The sequence below is a fragment of the Lucilia sericata genome, unplaced genomic scaffold (assembly GCF_015586225.1).
Source record: "Lucilia sericata isolate MDLA Ls3-8-SP2 unplaced genomic scaffold, ASM1558622v1 Contig000042F_arrow, whole genome shotgun sequence".
Taxonomy (NCBI): Eukaryota; Metazoa; Arthropoda; class Insecta; order Diptera; family Calliphoridae; genus Lucilia; species Lucilia sericata.
Window position 1 is genome coordinate 38,632 of NW_023994080.1, and position 21,737 is coordinate 60,368.

Here is a 21,737-nt window from a genome sequence, read left to right on the forward strand (position 1 = left end):
CATTTGACAGTTAACAAGTAAGTGGCCAACATTAATGCACTGGCCATGTGTGTTCCTAATATTTTTACATACAAGTTGTAGCTTTTGTTTTTGTGAACAACTTTTGCAATTGTTTGCAATTTTGTACTAGATTATGTCAAACATGGTGTAGTAAAACATAAAGAAAACAGATACAAACACTTGTATTTTATTTTTTTAAATTAAGTACAAGTTAGTATATGAATTAAAACGACTACCTGATTACTTACTTGTAATACATGTATGTGTGTGTGTAAAATGTTTATATTATGTTTGTATGTACGTATTCAGTTGTTCATATGTCTATTCATTCATTTATTCATTCATTCAATCAAATTAAAATGTATATTAGACCTGAGCTAAAAAAAAACTATATTTGCTTTGGAGGATTATAAATTATGTTCCTTATACTGTAAACTAACCGGAAATCGAATGTTATTAAATTGGTGAAATAAGAATTCCATTTCCGACTAGTTCTAGAAATTATTAAGAAATCCTCATGATTTGCTTATTATAACAGTTTTTAATAATTTCTCGAATCTAAGTTCGAATTTTCAAATATAGGATTTTCGAACTAGGCTCTCGTTGTCCGTTTAAAAATGATTTGCATCTCAGAAGAAAATTACATTTGTTTAAGGGCACATCTAATGTGCTAATGTATTTAGGCATAGGTGTAAGTAAATATTGTTAACTTGTTGTACATTTCTGTATAGCAACCCATCAAAACCCACTAAGGAAATACCTTTAACCGTAAGTGGGTCGACTTGCGAGGGTTGTATTTGGAACACAAATTATAAGGTGTTCGAACTACGACGATGGTGTATGTATAACACAAACAAGTATTCCATTAATATTTCTTCTCTTTATATCTGTGTGTATGTATCTTGTAAGTTGTTATAATTAAGCCCAAAATGCAAAATAGTTATCTAACGTTTTTAATAGGTATAGAGATCTCTCTGAGACTGATGTGTGTTTGGGTGCATAGTAGACTGATTCAAAAATTTATTTTGTGATTTTGTTAATTGCAATTTAGCTCCTCAATCTCTGCTTTAAAGGGGAAAATTGTTATAGTATTATACCTATTCTCTTTTTAATTTTGGATTGAAGAGTTATTTTGGAAGTTCTGCAAAGTTCCAAGAGGTACACTATTGACTTGAAAGAACAATGATATAGAAATTCCAAAGTACAAAGAGTGCGGAAGATGGTGTACTCCTAATCGCACCGGTGATCAGCAGTGCAGAAGATCGCATAACACTTTCAATAATTCTGCAGTAGATGGTTTTCTCAAGAGCTTTCCACCAAGCAAGCGCCCCATAAATAGAATGGGCTTCACAACCATGTCGAAAAGCCACTTAGCAGTCCTGGGGCTTATGCCCCAGGCAAGATGCTTTTGAAGCTCTCGCTTGGATTGTTTGAACTCCAACGGCTCAGTCGTCCTAGTGCAGATTGAAGGCAATGTGAGATAGTGACAAGATGTTTCCCGGAAACTGCTACCGCCACATCGTCAGCATATGCAATAGTTTTGCACATCATTGAATCCAACTCCATTAACAGTGAGTTAATGGCTAGATTCCAGAGGAGTGGTGATAGAACTCCTCCCTGTGGTGTGCCTGTGGTGACGTTGCCCATAGTAGATGCAGAAATCGGAATCGCAAAACCCAATATAAAGAATTCTTCTGAAAATCACGATAACCCCCACAACTGAGTTATAAATGCTAATATCGCGTTGAAATTAGATATTATGTGGATTTTTCTATTTGACATTGCCCCATGTTAGACTTCCTTACGATATTCAATTTAGGATACGAACATCTCTTATAAAAATCTTAATGTTTTATTAAAATTCAGCATAAATGTTCAAGTTTAAAGTTTAGTACATGACACAGGCCAACAACTATTTAATACAGGAACCAGAGTATACTTTTCTTAAGGTTTAAGCTGAACTGTATTCGTACGATTTTTCCTCAGATTTTGCCCATCATGCTATAACAGGTTCTTTCAAGCTTTCGAAAACCGTATGTTATTGAGAAATTCGGAAGACGGATTTGAATTTAACGCAGCTCAGTTCTTTAGGCTAATAAATCTAAACCCTGGGTTTAATTGACTTCGGTCAATTCCAAAAATTACTTAAAATATATCACAGCCTGGGGGCAAATTCTGGTTTTCGAAAGCGATCGAACAAATTTATTAGTCATTTCTATAGATTTCGATATAGGTTATATTTTAGTTGTTAAATTTTTCTTCATCTGCCTGAATACATGAATTTTCCCATCACTAAGAAAGTGTCACCCTAATATATTCGCACAGATCTATGTCAGCTTATATGTCCGTCCGTCTGTCTCTAACATGTAAAGCACTCAAGTGTAACTTTAATTCAATCGTTATTTTTATTTATTCGTTTACTTTTTTTCATACGTTCGTCATACCGCGTAATATTATTTTTTTTTACTTCAATGTGAGTCGAACAGTTTGTCTGTCTGGCCGTTATATGCAAATCTGTGCGTTGGTGTTTTACAAGGTAAATTGGAAGTGAAAGAGAAACAAAAAAGAAACAAGTGTTGATAAATAATTATAATCGCAATACAGAGCCATATAAACTCATACATACTTGCTAATTTACTTACACACATTTTGCAGATATTTTTTTTGTTGTATTTCTTGATTTTTTTATAATAATGGTGGTTTACAAGAATTTAACTAAAAGTAACAACGCCCGTTTAATACTATTTACTTACTTACTTACTTACTGATTGTTGCTGTTTGTCTATTGCTATTTTTGTCGTTGTATTTCTTATACAGTTTTTTTGTTGTTTTTGTTGCTGTTTTTGTCTTTTACGCCAACTACTGTTACAAATTTGCCGTCACACCGCTTCCATGTTGAGTCACTGTCTGGGCTTGTTTTCAAGCGTTATTATACGCTAATAGTTACGACGACTGTTGGCCGTTTAAGTTTAAAAATTCATTGTTTCTGCGAAATTTGAAAATGTTTCAGCAATGCGTTTTTGTTTTTTTTTTGAGTCCGAAATTAATTAAAATTAAGGTTGTTTAATGACTTTAAACTACTTTTTTTTTTAAAATTTACTGTTTCAATTACAAATAATAGCTTTAATAAGTGTTAAAATTAAATTTAAATTCGAAACAAATTAACTGCGGAATGATTCACCAGCCAGAAAGTTTAATTTAATGGGTTTTTTTAGTAATGCTTGAAAATAGTTTGATGTACAATACATACTCAATCTCGGATATTCAGATAGAAAGTCATTTTAAGTTTAGGTCTCAGATATTTCGAAAAATTTTTCGGATAACAGAAGCTATTATAGAGAAAATGTATTCAGTGTATAAATTCAGTATTCTAGTAATTATTTTGGAAATAAATTTAGAATAATGAATCCAAGGACTCGACTAATATTAAAAGGCCGAAGTCAATAAAATATTGAAATTTAGGCCCAAAGTTAAGGAGTCAGAATATACAATAGATTTCTTAACTTTTTGACGAGTTTTAATCGGACTTTACTTTCTCAACTTAAAGTTCAATCAAAACTTTTTAATGGCTCAAGATATTTTGCAATATACCTCTTTCTAGATCACTCTGTTTGCGGTCGATCGCATTATTAGAAATTGGTTTGATGAATAAATTGTCCATTTTTCTGTTTGATCGATTTTATCCAGTTTGACAACTATTTCTAAAAATTTGGGAATACTTCTTCCTCATAAATTCCATCTCTTAGGATCTCTAATACTTTCTAATAATTACCATTGCAATAACTGTTTTTAAAACTACTTACCTGACAAGTTATTAGGTTGTCATTTGATTGTCATCATTATAGACTGCTGATCTTCGGCTGAATACATGAGAAAGTCATTAAGGGTCTTCAATTGGAAATCTTTATGATATGTCATAGATTTGATAAAATTTATGAAAATGTTAGTTGTTGTCATGAAGTTTTATGTATAGGAACAAGTGACAAATTCAGCAGTAACTCTGAGAAGTCATAAAGTATTTACTAAAGACGTCTTAAGGAAATTTCTATTGAGGTTTCCATTGCTTTCGAATACCAAAATATACCCCCTGATCTCCTTAGAATGTCAAGGACTCAGAATGCAGCAATAATCTACTACGTAACACTCCATTTAAGTCAAATCACCATTTCACTAATAAATGTTTCTGAAAAGATTTGGATTAGGGTCTACGACCTACATATATTTTGATATTATATATACAGGTGGTTGGTAAATAAATAAAATCGATCATTGTGTGAACACTTTTGATCATCACTGTTGATAAATTTAAATTAATTGCTAAATTTACTTGTTTTAAACTCCCCATAAATTTTTAAATTTATGGGGAACATTAATATTTGTTAAAAGGTTTTTACACCCTTCACTTTCATAGCTGGGAGGGTATAATCAGTTTAAAATGGCGTTTGCAACGACCATAATTCATTATTTACCTAAATCACTTTCAAATCGATTTGAACCTAAAAAGAGCCAAAAATACAACCCTAATAGATAGAAGCACAAATTGTTTTAATTTTGACATTTCTAAACCAAAGGGCCACAGTGCAGAAATCGATTTTATAGCTCTATCATAGCTCTCATATAAGACCCTCTTTGGAAAATTACATTAAAAATTTACTTCTCCAATGCTATAGGGACTCATACATTCCTCAGTAACCAATTCTTTATTTCCTACAAGTTGTTCGTCTTTTTTGAGAACTTCAAACAAAGACAATGGAATGTCGGAACTCTGACAAAATGCCGGTACATTATGTCACCCGCACCTTTTTCAACAAAACAAATATTTTTACAAGTCAATCACCAAGAAACAACAAAAGTCTTTTTCGACTCCGGTTTATTCTAAAAATAACGATGGCTTAAAAATAACAACACTACTACTAATCGATTCACTTTATTCATTCAATGGCTTCCTTTTTTTGCACGATCAAATACTCATTACAGCAAAACACACAAAAAACAATGAAAAGAGAAACAAAACTTCTCCTTGGTTTTGAAAGAAAATGAATGTAAAATTCACAATAGAAGTCATTTCAAATCGGAATTAATTATATGTAAATGACACATTCACCAAGAAACAACAATAAGAATTGAATATTTGTTGTTTTTACTCTTCAGGTAAATACATAGTTGTTGTTTGCTTTGGATGGATTCTTTTACATGTGTGTCATTCTGATTGGAATTTTGTAAAAAAAAAAAAACAAATACAAAAGTTACAGGTTATTGTCATTTGTAAATATTTTTAGCATACAAGTGATTGAGTGAGTAGTAAGTGAGAGAAACACACGAAGAAGAGAAGAAACAAATAATCTTTATTTACCTTTTGTAGTTGGTCTTGTTGTTGTAAGTGAGGAACACACTTGTGTGGTTGTTTGTGTGTTTGCAAGAATGTTTGTTTAAGAATCTGCTGGCTGGTTGGTATTGATTGCGCCACCACCACCAACAACACCGCTTACTTTTTAATAACTTAATCTTCTTAATTTTACTACCTCTTCTTTAGTTTATTTACTTTTGTTTTTTTTACTTTTCATTACTTATGTTTACTTTCTTGCATATTTATTTATGGAGAATTACCAAGTTTTTAAATATCTTTATTGGGCTTTTCTTGAATCTTTTGTGCTTTTTTATTGTTGTTTTTTTCTTTGAATTCTTATTGAATTCATTGAAAAACCAGAACAGAGTTTATTATAGTTTGTTTACATGACCAAAATTTTTGTTGTTATTGTTAAAGACACTTTTTAGTCTTCTCAAGTAATAAAGAAGAATACCAAAACAACAAAAAAAATTTGCAAAGAAGAAGATTAAAGAAATTAAGAAAAAACTAAATAAAAGGTGTTTAAATCTTACAGAATTAAAATCTGAGTTACTTGAATAAAAGCTCATTGTAGAGAGCATATGAGTGATATTATCGTAGAGCGAGTGAGTGTAAAAAAGAGATCGAAAAACATGTTTAAAACTGAGTGGGTTTGAGTTTATTAATGAATTTCTGTGTGTAGTGTTTCTGTTTTTCGTCTTCCAACCAGCATAAATAATTGAATTTAATTTAACAGATACTTTAAAGGTATTGAGTGTAAGTTGTTTTCGTACTTTATGTTTAATACTCGTTCTTGTATTAATTAATAGATTTTTATATTTGTTGTTTAGGTGTATGATCTATGATCTTCAATGTTGTCAAGTTGTTCGATGTTTTCAGCACAAGTTAGCGATTTTATTGTGAGATCTTTGAGGCACAGTGACCTAGTTTTTTCAGAAACTTGGGAAGATTTTGGTACCTATTGTTATAAAAAAAGCAGGCTTGACAAAATTGGACTAATACAATCATTTGTTCGGTACAATTGTCCGTCCAATACTAGATAATAAAATGTTTATAAAGTAGGATTTTATCTGAGAATTATTCCTCCAATGCTTCGGCTTATTGGTGTTTAATTTTAATGTATCATGGCGCAGGAGTTGTCATGCGAAGATTCTTATTTTGACGCCTTTGAATGTTGTTGTTGTTGTTGTAGCAGCAAATACAATAAGTGATCGTTGAGATCAAGGCCAAGATGTTGTGCAACCTCAACTGGATGAGTCCATAGTTTTTAGGTCTGAGTTAGGTGGGATTGGCCCTGAGATTAAAAGGGTGAAGTGTGTCATACAAATGATGTGATTAGTGCAGTTTATAGTGACTTATAGGCATTAATTCTATAGCTTCAATCAGTTCTCAGTTGTACCAGAACTTCTCTTGTTTTACGTGGCAGTATGTGATCTTCTTCTGCAATATGTGGTGGGCGACCTCAAAGTACGATATTGATACGATGATATGCAACTTCTGTGTTTACCTTAGCTCTATGAATATCGTTGAGTGCTGCCATGTACGATGTGTTATCAAGCGGATCATGTAAATAACGCTGTATGCAGTTGTCGTACATTCGAAAATCTTTTCTGACATGCACGATGTTCCTTTTGCAGGATGTTGCGATCCCAATATATTCAAATATACATTTTTAAGAAATAGTAAATACATGTAGAATAGGTTAGGTTACGTGGGTTACTCGCGTGGGTTAGCTAGTTCACTCGGAGTCCCTGTGGCCCAATGTGATACTCTTAGAATTGTCATTCTTTTATATTGCGAGAATGATTTGTCACCCTAATTTCGTTAACTACTTGGTTCTTGTGGTCTTCGTGAAAACTAGTATTTTTAATAAAACTGATCATGTTTACTAGTGACACCTCTCTGAGATAGTCCAGATCATGGAAAAGAGCTCTAACAAGATAGAGTAGTCTGTGTTCATTTAAGGCTGGGTATTCACATAGAAGATGTTGTACCGATTCCACTTCTTTTTATTTCCGACATATCATACAGTTCCCAGTAATTATACCAGTTAGAAGTATAATCAAGTTCTTACTAAGAGACAAGAGAGTCCTAGTCCTATCCGTTATCAGAGTGGGCTAAAGCAGTCTCGATATTCTACAAATGGTGATATTTGACTACCTCGGTTCCGTCTCACTCAAAGCCCAGTAATATATATAATTTTGTTCCTTTCCTTTTCCTTTGTGCAAGGGTTAAGACATGCAGAATAGCAATTGGATGATTTATGTAAATATATCATCCCCGAGTCCTAGTCAAAATTTGACACTAAGTTACATTTGACGAGTAGTGTAGTTGTCAAAACGGGTAGTTATTATAAATATCGATATACAGAAATCATCGATATTTGCTGATGATCGGTCACAATTGGTCATATCTCATATATAAGACCTACTACCGTAAATGGCACAAACAAACTTAACCTCTCTTTTAAGCGAGTTTTTTTGAATGTGCAAAATATATAAAGTTGTTTACAACACTGATATAGCGATGATCTTGTAAGTGTAGTTTGTATCTAAAATTTGTATTAAAAGTTTTTTTCCCTTCAAATAAAAAGTTTAGTAAATTGTTTTATTTGCATGTACAAGTGTACACGGTGCTAGTAGGTTTTCTAGAGAGGGTCAGTTAGTTAGTTGAATGGTATGGAATGAGTAAAGATTGACTCAATCTCTTTTATTCAAATAATATCTCTCAGATTGTTTTTAATCCGCTCTGCTAACTGCCTAACAGCCTACACATTCTCTAAATACAATAGTTGTTTGACGTTGTATTGTATCTGTGTGTTTGAGATAGGGTAGTGTGGTGTAGTGTAGAGTGCATTTGTGCTTGTAGTATATTTTATTGTAGGTTTTCTTGCTTTTTTTGAATTTGAGTGTGAGCGTTGTTGGCTGGCTGGCTGGTCTGTCTGGCTGTGTACGTAAATTATTAAGCTATGAGCAGTTTTGAGGCAATTTGGTATCGATTTTGAGTTTAGTCCAATTTGAACAACGGTACCGAGCGGTATTCTCTTCTTCTGAAATATACATTTTTATAATAAATATACAAACTAGAAAAAGAAATATAGAAAAAAAAGAACAACAACATTACAACAAAAATTGTAAAACTTTTTTTATGAACGATATTTGAAAAAAAATTAAACAACAAACTATTTGTTGTAATTCCAAAATACAAATAAATTTGTTGATTTGTTTTCGTTAAAAGAAATAATTGAAAATTGTCATTGTGTGTGTTGTAAATGTGTTAAAGCAAAAACAAAATATATTTGTGTGTGTAGCAACGACAGTGTGTGTGCGTAATTTAAAAATTTATAATTAAAAAATTAAAATAACTTTTAAAATACAATCAATTATGATGAATAAAACTAAAATAAAAAATTTGTTGCGAGTAAAGTGAAGAAACAAGAAAAACTAAGATTTTTTTAAACAAGGAATGTTTAAAAACTATCTATTGATTAAAAATTAATGAAACCAAATTAAAAATTAAATCAAATTTTATAATCTAAAAGTGGCAGCGATTGTGTGTATGAGAATTTGGACTTTTTTGTTGTTAATTATTGTTATTATTAATGTTTTTTGTTGTTGTAGCTGTGGTTGGTAATACTGCTGCTGCGGCTAATGATGATGATGATGACGACGACTTGGTCGGTCGGTCGGTGTGTGTCTCTTTTATGTTGTTGTTGTTTTTTAAAACTTTGTTTTTTTTTTTGTTGTCCAAGGTATTAACTTGGCTCGACTCAACTTGTCTGGCCTGGCTTAGTGTGATTTTGTTGTTTGGCTTAATTTCAATTCATTGAGTTAACAACCAGTTTTTTTTATTTTGTGTGTTTCATTTCATTTGATTTTGTTTTCTGTTTTATTTCTTTAAACACTGGGTCGAATAACAAATCTATACTTTTTTTTTTTTTGCTTCACACACCACCTTCAGTAATGTTTAAGTCTTCATTCAATCCTCTTGGTATTAGCAGCAAACAGCCACAAATATTAAAAGAACAAAAGCTTAACTGAACTGTTGGAATGCTAGAAAAGAAAAAAGTTTAACCATATCAACTCCTTAACATTTGGCTTAAACTAAAGTTCTAACAAATGTTGTAATTTTGCCTTTAAGCCAAAAAGTGTGTATACAACTACAATTGCTAACAACGAGTTCTAGTTTTTTTTTTTTTGTTATAAAAAACACAAAACTTAAAAAAATGTTAAAACAAATAAACCAAAAATCAAAAAAAGCTTAAAAAAGTATCTAAGGAATTTGTGTGTGTTTTGGACAAAAAAAAATTGCGTTTCTCATGACTGTGTTTTAAATCTTTCTTTCTTTTTTTAATTTTTATTTGTTTGTGTCTCTTATTGAATTGTTGAAGTTATTTTTACCTGTTTACTTGTTGTTGTCTTATACAGCTACAACATTAGAAATACAAAACGTGCCACTAACCAAAAAAATAAATATAAAAAATAACGTAAAAATGCATTAAAATAAACAACAACAACAAAATAAATAAATAATGAAAAGTTACTAGATGCGCGCCCTACCTTTTATCCACTTGAATTTGTGTGTCTGATCGTAATGTACAAGAAACGATTGCCACCAACAACAACTACAACAACAGTTTCAGTGAGAGTTGTGAAAAGAAGTACAAAAAGATCGGCAAAAAATGTTGTGCAAAAACAAAAATCCATACAAACTGAATTTATCTGCAGCCCCATTCCTAGAAATCATGCACAAATAAAGCAAATATTTTTATGGAAATTTAGTTTTTCTAAAATTGGCTTTAAGAAGAGAAATTTTTAACCCAGACAATAAATTATACTTTTCAAAAGGTGTCTGGATATGAATTTCTTTCATAACATCAGATTTTCAAGTTACCGTGTCCTAAATTAATAACTTTTTGTCATTTGTAAGTCCAATCTGTATGCTTTAAAATAAAGGTATAACTTGTGCTATAACTTCTTTCTTCTTTGAGATATTCTAACTTAAGTAACGTCTCAAATATGGCCAAATCTGAAAAAAATTGTTCACTATTTTTCAAAGTTCAGAAACTCAGTTTACTGAACGTAATTCCTAAGAATTTACCAATCAGTGTTAGTCAGGAATGTTATTTCCTGACAGTGGCAAAGAAAGTGCTCCAGAGTTTCACTGTCCACTCGTCTGAATCTGCACGGTCAATTTTGTATAGATGTGCTCGTAATCCTGTGTGTCCACTCAGAATACGTACCATCATACTAACTTCAGACTTGATCATTTTGAGGAGATTTCTTGTCTTGTTCTCATCAGGGTCCTCCCTTGGATCTTTATGGTTCTACCCACCGTTTCATTATCCCAAGAGACCTTATGGGATTCTCTAACCCATATTTTTAATTCCTCCTTTGTTGCTTCGAATGGTTTTGCATTTGTCAGGTTAACTACCTCAAGCTTTCTTAGAATCCAATACGGTCTTAGATTTACCCCCTCATTTTATAAAACGAAACGACAAACGTTCAAAAAAATTTGTATGGAAAAAATTCAAATTTTCAAAAATTTCCCAGTATTCTTCATACAAATTTTTTACGAGAGTTTCGTTTTATAAAATGAGGGGGTTAATTCTATCACCAGATAACGCCCTAATGGCCTTCTGGCTGTCGGTAAATATATTAAGGGCTGTGGGCGCCATATTTAATCTAATCCAATTTACATATTCCGTTATTGCTCGGACTCATACTTAATTCTTTTACATCCTGGGGTCAAAGGTCACCTTTAATATATTGATTTTTTTAAATATTTCTCTATATATTCAGCTAAAAGTATTTAAACTGAAAAATGCAAAAAGTTTTCCAAACATTATAGTCCATTAGCTTGGTATTACACGGGCCTAGATTATACCTTTATGAAGAACTGACCACACATCAGGTTTTCGAGATATCTATATACTGTTTTTCCCCATATTCGAGACGTTATAAGAGCTCGATTATATTGGTTTCAAAATAAAGGTTTCATGTCGTAGCAAATTTTGATCCTTAATTTTTAAAATTGTCCACAATGTGGCAGACAAATAACCAAACTGAGAGTTAAATGGAATTAAAAACAAATGCAAAATTCCAACAACAGAAATGAAAAGAAATTGAAATGAAAAACACATCAACACAATACGTTAAGAAAACTGAGGAATAATAATGATCTCGCCAAGAAAAACAAAATTCAAATAAATTCCTAAACAAATCATGCAACATTGTTTTATTGCTACTCCCTTCATTTTCAGCAATTTACAGTTGCTTGTTTTACAAATTCACTTCATTTCACTACATTTCACTTTGCGTTTGTTGAGTTTATTCAATGATTTATGTTTCTTTTATGTGATTTTATTTATTTATAGTTTGTATGTGTGTTTTTTTATTTTATATATTTTTTCATATTTTTTTTAATTGTTAATATTTTATCATTTTTATTGTCGTTAGTTGTAGTTGTTGTTGGTGGTGGTGGCTGCTATTGAATTTTTATTCAAGTACTTTAATAGTGATTTCACCTTTTTTTCTTCTGCTTCTTTTTTATACCACTTACTCGATCATAGTCACTGGTCTTTTGGTTCGTTCGTTGTTTGGTTGTTGTGTGGGACTTCCACAATTTATTTATAATTTCTTTGTTTTTTTAATGATATTTTTCCTGCTGCAACAACTCTTCTAGCGGCCTGCTATATAAAGTCATAAAACAAAATGTTGTATTGTTGGTATCACTAGCAAAAGTGTTAGAAAAAATAGACATTCGCATAAAAGAGCTGGTGAAAAATAGCTTAATTACACCATTTCCAAATATGTAATTGAGAAATGTTGAACTATATTGAAAACATTTACATTATTAATAGAATCAAAAATTTATAAGTTTGAAAAAGTTAAAAAACTATTAAAAATTTCCTGACTTGCAAGTGAAAAAGTCAAAAATACTAATGGCAATGGTGTAATAAAATGAAATAAATTATTAAAAATATAAAATTACGTTTACTATTTACTGCTCTATCTATTATGGCACGATAATTTATTAAACAGTTTTCAAAACAACATTCAAACTGCTAAATGAGATTCTTTAAAATTCTCTCAGTTGCTAGAGCAGTGTTGCCACATGTTAACAGTTGCAGAACTAAATATATTTCGTAAACAAAAGGTTTAAAGTTTGTTAACAATTAAACTAAAAAATGCTAAATTATTTTTCAATTCTGCATTAAACTATAAATTTGCAAAAATGTTATTACCCAATGGCAACACTGATCTATCATTACTCCCGCTTTTGCACTCTAATTTGCGTTTATTTTTCTCTTTGTTGAGTTAATAAATAAATAATTTATCATATCTAATCATATGGCAGCACATGAGCTGATATTAACAACAACTACAGAAAACTTAAACAGCAACAGCAGCAAAAAGAAACTATATTCACTACAGAATATAATTTGTCAACACAACAACAGAAAATATCGTAAAAAAATAACAACAAATTGCCAAATGAAATTAACAGACATATGATTTGATTATACACTGGGTGTTAGTTAATGATGTGACCTTAAAAATAATAAAAATTATTAAAAAAAAAACATGAACAAAATCTCACACAAAAAGTTTTTCAGAAAAAAATGTTAGATATCTACCAGAATTTGTTGTTTTTATCTGTTACAACGTCAACTAATTGTGGGATATCCCCAGCCTTAACTTTCTAGCTATTTATGTCTTTCTTTTTTTAGTTTTAGTTTTGTGCAACTTTCTTTGTTTTTCTTTAAATGTTGGAAAAATCTACACATGTCAATCGTAAATATTTAATTTTATTACATTGCATTTTTCTTTCATCACTATTGCATTGGGTGTGAAATTTAAATGATTACACTAAGCAACAGAAATTCTGTGGCAGGAAAGTTTTGAGATAATTTTGAAAGATATAACTTAAGTTTATAGAACTTTTTAAATAAAAAAAACCGCTTTGAAATCACTCCTATCGCTAATCAACATTTCACGTGAAATATGTTCCCATTTCACGTGAAATTTGTTGATGGAATTTTGTAAACATTGAACAGCTGTTGCATACAAAATCAACTATTGTGAATGAATTGTTAACAACAAGTTCACGATAGCAATTTTTCCTTCGAAGGGAATGAATATTTCAAGGGAATAAAAATTTCACTTCTATTGGCGAAAGGGGTGCATATTTAACGATCCAGATACGTATACCATTCTTTGTATTTACTTCATATGGGAGATACCCCGCCTACTATTGCAAGTTTATCATTTCCTCCAAACGTTAATATGGAATATGCCACCCATATAAAATTTTAACATTAAAGCTATAAAAGTTTTCCAGATATACGAATTTTTATATTCATTTTATAGTGGAGGTACCAAACCCTTATTGCATGGGAAGTGCCACGCCCTTCTATTGCTAGTTTTGTCTTAAATATTCATATCAATACTAAAGAGGAAATAATTTGAGGTCTCCAGGTGTTGTATTTTTTAAAATATATTAATTTTCTTTATATGGGAGGTGCCACGCCCTTTGTACTTATACCACCCATTTTGATATGGATGTGAAAGTTGTCCACACAATTTGAGGACTCTAGCTGTGGCAGTTTCTGAGTTATGCGACTTATTTTGTATGTTCCTTCCCATTGTACTTATACCACCCATTTTGATATGGATGTGAAAGTTGTCCACACAATTTGAGGACTCTAGCTGTGCCAGTTTCTGAGTTATTCGACTTATTTTGTATGTTCCTTCCAAACATATAGATATATTTTGGTAAAATTTCAATCAAATCGGTTCGGCTGTTTAGTCGTCTATAGACACGAGGACCACGGTGTACTTTTCGAAAGGATTGAGCTGAGCTTAATTTGAGATATTGTGACCTAAATATTGAAAAACTTTCACGAAAACATCTTTATTTATAAAATTATCTATATCATCTTAAAGTTCTATCGGCCGACATTTAACCTTTTTGTATCTTCTTTATTCTTTCAAATATCTTAATCTTATGTTAAAAACTACTATGTACTACGGCAAAAACTTCCATGGGCTATATCTCGATAAAGACAAAATGTATTAAAAATTATCTTTTTGTCAATTTATAGTTATATATAAATTACTTTGATTATTCTGGGAAACAATTTATTCCTTATATACATAGGTAATTGATTAAGGTTTCATTTCTCGAAAAAATCAAATTTCATAGAGGGTTAATACCGTTCTGACAATTACCCTGTAAAATCGGAAATACCCGGGTATTCTCAAAAAGGTTTTTGCACTATATCTCAAAAATTTGGTAATTTTATATTTCTAGGATATTATTCAGACTTTTATGTCTGAACTCAAAATTGTCCAAGACCCAAAAATTATATCTGCTATTGTTTATGAAACCCCTTAATGTTTTTTTCTTGTCGCTTTCTTCATTTTTCAAAATCTCCTGTGTAACTTTTTGCTGACATAATTTTAATGTTGTTTTTGCTTTATTTTTTTTTTTCTTGGGCATAAGCAGTCAAATAGAAAAATTAAATAAATTGATTTCAATTGGCAACAATTGGTTTTTTATATCACAATCTTGTTGCGAACTATAGAATTCAAAACCCGACGATGTTTTTTTAAAGCAAATTAATGTATAAAAAAATGTCCACACTTGGGTTTCAGTGTGTGCCCGAGCAATAATTGTTGCATTCAAATAAAATTTCGGAGGGTTTTTTGTAAAGTATACAACAGATTTGAAATACGAGTGAGTACAACATGCAATAAATTGGAGTGATGTGATGTGGCTGGCATGGCGTGTCGTGGTGATGTGATGTTATGCATTGGACAGAGATACAAATTTAATTTACTTACTTGCATACATTTAAATGTACATGCGTGAAACTCATTGAAATGTCATAATTGATTAAAATAAATGAGTAATATGTATTGTTATTTGTTTGTTAAATGAAAACATTGCATACACACACACACATAAACAATTTCAATTTGTCGCCAATTGAAGTTTGTGCAACATTTTTTTTCAATTTAAATTCCAATGAACTTAAACGGACGACATTGCTGTTGTTGTTGTTGTTTTAAATGCGGTTAAAGTTTAAACAAAAAAAACGCTGGCACACTCCATCCAACACAGCATAAACAGATTTAAACATTCAGATATTTAGCTAATTATAGCATTTAGATCAATAGACATAACATAAATTTCGAACATAAAGAAAATCTTATTCATTTCATGTGTATGTGTTGCTTTTGTCTGCCACAGCCGGTAAACAAAATTTTTGGGGGAAGTATGCAATAAAAAATTCGTTGCCACTTTACAAAAAGCCCATGAATTTAATTGTTTTCTTTTTTTTAAGAATTTCATTAAAAGAAAACACACAAAATTTTGGGTTTCATACTTAAGAACACCCTGTGTGCCCTGTCTCTTTCTCTGTAAAGATATCTGAGTGCTAGAGACGCCTATAGCTGGCATTTGGCCAATTGGATCAACAACAATTATGTTGTCGTGTTTTATATTCTATTAACTTGCCGGGTTGTTGTTTTTGACTTTTTGATTTGATTTTTATTTTGCCGGCAAAATATTAAACAATTCCGTAATTTGTTGCTATATTGCTGTTATTTATTTTAATGTTCATTACTCAACATGATTGTGAGAATATTTATATATTTTTTCAGCTATAAAATAATACTTATGAATTGCAGTGTTTAAAAATAATGCATTCTAAGAAATTCACAGTTTTTCTCTCTTTTTTTAAAACCTCTTGCAAAATTAGAGTTTTTGATTTGATTATGGATCTCATTATTAACAATAAAATAGAAAATTTGGGTAGATTCAAAGCAATTCAACTTCAAAGTAACTAATTTTAAAACTTTTCCATTCACTCACTATTGTGAATGAATAGTTAACAAATATTCAAGATTTATGCTTTACTTCAGAAAAAGGAGAATACAATAAAAGTTATCACGAATAACATTTCACATTTTCCTCTAATTGTTCACCTATGTCTTTCTCGTAAAGTTTGAAAACAATTCACAGCAGTTACACACAAATTAACCACTGTGAATGAATAGTTCACGGAGTATTTCATTTGAAATACGTTTCCTATTTTCCTCCATTTCTTGAAGGAAATTTCTTCACCGATACGTGAGTTTTTGTGGTAGAATTTTACTCAGCAGTTACAAACAAATTCAACTATTGTGAATGAATAGTTCAAGGAGTATTAATATGTTTTAATTTTTCTTTCATTTCTTGAAGAAATTTCATTCACCGATATGTTTTGTGCAGTAGTTACCAACAAAAGCAACTATTGTGAATGAATTGTTTACGAATATTCAAGACTTTTGATTTAATTGAGAAAAAGCGAATATGATAAAGTTATCACGAATGAGAATTCCCTTTTTCCTCTTTTCGTTCACCAATCTGTTTCTTTAGAAGTCTAAAAACAGTTAACAGCAGTAACGAAAAAATTAACTATTGTGAATGATTAGTTCACGGAGTATTATTACGAATAATATTTCACTTTAAATACGTTTCCTATTTTCCTCCGTCTCTTAAAGAAAGTTCCTTCACCGAAATTTTGCAAACAATTCACAACAGTTACGAACAAAATCAACTATTGTGAATGAATAGTTTGTGGAATATTCAACAGATGATGGTAAAAGCTTCCACTAATAACAATTCTTTTTTTATTATTTACTTTCACCAAATTTGTTTCTCGTAAAGTTTGGAAACAATTCACAACAGTTACGAACAAATTAACTATTATAAATGAATAATTCATGAAGTATTATCACGAGTAACATTTCACTTTAAATACGTTTATACATTTCCTCCATTTCTTGAAGGAATTTTCTTCACCGAAATTTTGCAAACAATTCACAACAGTTACGAACAAAATCAACTATTGTGAATAAATAGTTTGTGGAATATTCAAGAATTGTTCTTTATATAAGAAAAACAGAAAATGATAAAAGTTCTTTCATTTTCCATTATTCGTTCAACTATTTGTTTCTCGCGAAGTTTGTAAACAATTCACAGTAATTACGAAGAAAATCAACTATTGTGAATGAATTCTTCAAGTAAAGTAAAAAGGTGATGAATTTGCTTCATTAATTACAATAAGATCATCTCTAAATATTTCTCTTCTGCTTTATGAATCTATTATTTAAAACCTCTGCAAACCACCAAAGACAGCACATAATATTCACTCACTCTTTGGTAAAAGTAAATTTCTTTTTGTTCACATTAGTTTGTTTAATTTTTATTTTAGTGATCATTTTGGTTTGGTTAGGTTGCCTCATACACTCATATTCCCTGTTAAATAAATAATAACAACTAAAATGACGAATTTCTATTTCTTGTGAGCATTCATTCCCATTCGTGAATTTATGTAAATGATGATGACAACAAAGAATCGTAATATAATTTCTATTCTATTAATAATCCTCGCACACAGAAGAAACGCACCTAAATTCCTTAGTTTTTGTTGTAACGGAAATGTTCCAATTTGAATTCATATATATGCTATATAACGAGTGTTTTGCTTTCATACGGGCCGGGTCCATCGTTTTTTTGCATTTAGAACAATTTCAATATAAACACACAACCAAACATAATGAACTGCTGCTGTTTGTTCACTTTGCTCGCAACAAATTTTAAATAGAAAATTAAAAACTCAACGATATTAATATGAGATTTTATGTTTTACATTTTAGTGTTGGAATTTTAATTGAGATTATTAGAACATAAAAAAAGTAATCTTTCCAAAACACACAAAATTAATTAGAAATAAAAGATAAAAGTGCCATTCCACAGAAGAAGAAGTGATTTGTATAAAAGAAGTAAAAAACTCAAACCGCCAACTCAAAACGTGTAACTCTACTTAAAAGAATAATAATAACTGCCATAAACAAACAAAAATTAAAAGTTTTAAATAAAAACTGTTCTTATATGACAAACTCTAAAAGAAAAACATTGTGCAAAAAAGTGTTAAATTGAATAAAAAATAAATTAAGTTATAAAATATTGCCATAAAGTAAGAAAAAAAGAAAAGCGTGTACGCTTTAAACGTGCACCAACAACAACAATATGGCATCACAATCCTATTACAAGGATGTGTTGGGCTTCGATCCCAACGAGGGACAATATGAATCTTCAACTACAACAACAACGCGTAGAAGTGGCAGCCGTCACCATCATGTACAACAACATGTTCACAATAGCAGCAGCAGTAGTGTCGGTGGCCATCATCATACCCAACATTCCCATCATACGCATCATCGGACGCAGCATCATCAAACATCATCACCATCGGCTGCTTCAGCAGCTAGAATCTCCATATCACCCGGTGGTGCTTCGCTTGATCATTATGCCGAAACTAGTCCGGCAAAAAAAGCCAAACATTCGTCAACACTTCAACAACCACAGGGTGGTTATGAAGATGCATTGACACAATTTAAAGGTACCATGTCTATATGGGAATATTTTATAGAAAATTGGGATATTATACGTAAGTCATTTCGATTCCATAACCACACTGCGTTGTCTGCTCCGCCAAAAAATGTGGTAGTTGACTCGGCTTTTGCTGTCCTTGTTCGCTTTCGAATCAGCAACAGATAACAAAATTTCGAACAGAAGGATTCAAAAGTCGGTCTCTACCATTTGCTACCTGTTCTCGTTGTCTTGTTTGGAAACATTGAGTTTTATTGGCTGTTCGTTAGAAATTGAAATAATAAAAGCTGCTTAATTTTTCTTAAACTACTCCTAAAAACTGACAAATCTGGGAAATATTGCCAAACTTCGTAACTGACAAATGACGCTGACAAAAATGGCAAAATAAGTTTTTGCTTTGACATAAATATGACCTAATTATTTTAGCACAAGTGTAGTGTTTACATACATTTAAACTTTCCCTAAACTCCTCGAACTTTAATAAAGTTATCTTAATTAAAAAAATTATAATTTTGGAAATGGTGTTTATAACTTGCGATCATAATCTATCACTGAAGAAGAATGACGCACACAGTTAGTGGACAATAACAAAGACTAAGGAAATTAGTATAAATAAATTTAGTTTTTCTCTAATGCTTTTTACTAACAAATTTCTGCACTTAAATATTTCGCTACTTCAAACTAAATTACTGCGATAAAAGTACATTTCGTTGTTTATTACGTTTTTAGTTCTCTGACTCTCGCCTTCTTATCAATTTATTTAAGGAAATCGTTCGTTCGTAATGATGTTAAGTTTAACTTTTTGTTAAATACGACCTTGTCAGTTATTTTTGTTTCTTGTTGTATTTTTTTTTTTAAATTTGTTTTGTTTTTATTATTGTTTTACGTTTTGTATAATTATTTATTAAAGCATGTCGCTTTTTTTCTCTTTAACTTTTATATGTTTATAATCTAAATTACTAACAATATATATCTTTCGAATAAACTAGTTTTTTTCGCATTGTTTTTGTAATTTTCAAAACCTTAGGTTTTAGTTCTATTAGAAAATATATAGGAATCGTAATTATGTAGATTTTTTTAGATTTATATTTAGTTCAAACACTTGAATTCGTAGAATTGCTAAGAATTACTTGTTGAATATCATTAAGAAGATATTAATTTCTTAACAAGTTGTTTGTTCAATTTTTTTGCATAATTTTAAATAAAACTCACGATTAAATTTTAAATGGAGGAATTTTAAGTCTAGTTTTAAAATACAAATAATCTAGTCTATATTTTACATATGTTATGGCAATTTAAAAGTCATCTGACAAATGTCGATGACAATGCTAATATTGCTACTAAATATTTTATTGTTCTTAATTGCTGGCCGACCAAATATTCGGCTTTGATTTTAATGCTGGCGCCAATAGAATCTAAAAGAATTTGAATGGAGATTTACATCGTTTTTAAAATATTGTAATTTGTTCCTAATAGGATCGGTTGTGTCAAAATTTTGCGAAAAACGAGCTGTAATCTCGTCTATAATAATCATATTTCTCTCCCAGTCAATCCTGACAAAAGGTTTAATGTGGAAACAACGAATAGTTTTTATTTGTCCAGTTTCAGGGAAGAAGTTTATGATCGTAAACTTTATCCTAAAACTTAAAATATAATTTTTGCTGAAAATCTCTAAATTTTGAAATCAAGAACGAATCTTACTCAGATCAAGCACATTTTAGGATTAATTCTAAAATATAATGTTTGCTGAAATTTTCTAAATTCTGAAATCAAGAATGAATCTTACTCAAAACAAGCACATTTTGGGATTAATTCAATCTTGAACAATCTTATTTACATTACATTTCAAGAACGCATTCGGACTTAAAATCAAAAATTCTTAAAATAAGAATTTTATGTTATCACTTTGTTTCAGAAAGATGGTTAAAATAGCTCCAAAAAGAAAACAAGTACGGATCGAGTTCAAATCAAGCACATTTTGGGATTAATTCAATTTTGGACTAACATATCAAGAACGCATTCGGACTTAAATCAATCCACTCGGGGGAGTTTTCCAGATTTTTCCTACCGAGCGCGTCCCCGGGTGGCGGATAGGGGGTGGTGATGGACCATCTGTCCTCTCCCAGCTTTAATTTCACTTAAGCTGAGGGAGGGCAGATTGTCCACCACCTGGGAATATTATATTCCCCGCGGACCAAAAAACTGGAAAAAAAAAAAACAAATATGGAAAATAAAAATAAAAAGATAAAAGTTACGGTGCAGGGCCTAAATAACCCAGTACCGGCGGCAAGTGTTGATCTACTCGCGAGTCACGTGTCGTCGTCATCCTGCAATCGTGAGCAGAATACTACTACGGAGGTGGGTACCTTGGCCTCCGTGGCGGACAATGCGTCAAGTGTACAGCATGCCGCTGGCAAAAATATAGGGGTGAAAGAGAAGGATGTACTCGGAGAGAGCTCTAAGCTACCTCAGCCTTTAAATATAGGTGAGGGTTCCGACTCTGAATCCTCAGATGATAATAATAATAATACCATTATAGCAAATCCCAAAAAGGATGAAGTAGAGCAAATGGTGAAAGAGGTGAGTGATAGCATAGCTAAACTACCTATTACTAAGAAAAGACTTTCTGGAGCACAGAGGAGGAAGTTGAAAAAGATGCTTCAGGAAATCATAGTTAGTCAATCCCACGACACTCCAAAGGAAAAATCGGACTCTCTCACAAGATCTGAGGCAAAAAGGATCAGGTCTCCCGAGGAGTTGACAACTGAGAATAAGCCTAAGAAGAAAAAGAGCTCCCCGTCTTCTAATACACAGTCGAAGCCAAGCCATACTTCACTCAAAGGAATCTCAAGTGAGAATCCTGCGAGTAAGGGTGACAACGCCAAGCCAGATATTCCGAAGACGAACACGTCGGCGAAATCAACCTCGAAGGTAAGGGAATCTC

At 31.2% G+C, this 21,737-nt stretch overlaps 1 protein-coding gene across 15 annotated transcripts in view; it reads left to right on the plus strand.

Moving 5' to 3' along the window:
• LOC119614011 (microtubule-actin cross-linking factor 1) overlaps positions 1–21,737 on the plus strand; it is a 144,513-nt gene that overhangs the window by 30,196 nt on the left and 92,580 nt on the right. For 9 of the 15 annotated variants that reach the window (XM_037970130.1, XM_037970283.1, XM_037970164.1 and 6 more), the window contains exons 1-2: positions 8,364–8,671; positions 18,058–18,803. The exons of the other annotated variants lie outside the window; for them this stretch is intronic. In XM_037970130.1, coding sequence (XP_037826058.1) covers positions 18,431–18,803 — 373 coding nt within the window. In that variant the 5' untranslated portion in view covers positions 8,364–8,671; positions 18,058–18,430. Of the gene's footprint in view, positions 1–8,363; positions 8,672–18,057; positions 18,804–21,737 lie in introns of those variants that run through there. 15 annotated transcript variants of the gene reach the window in all.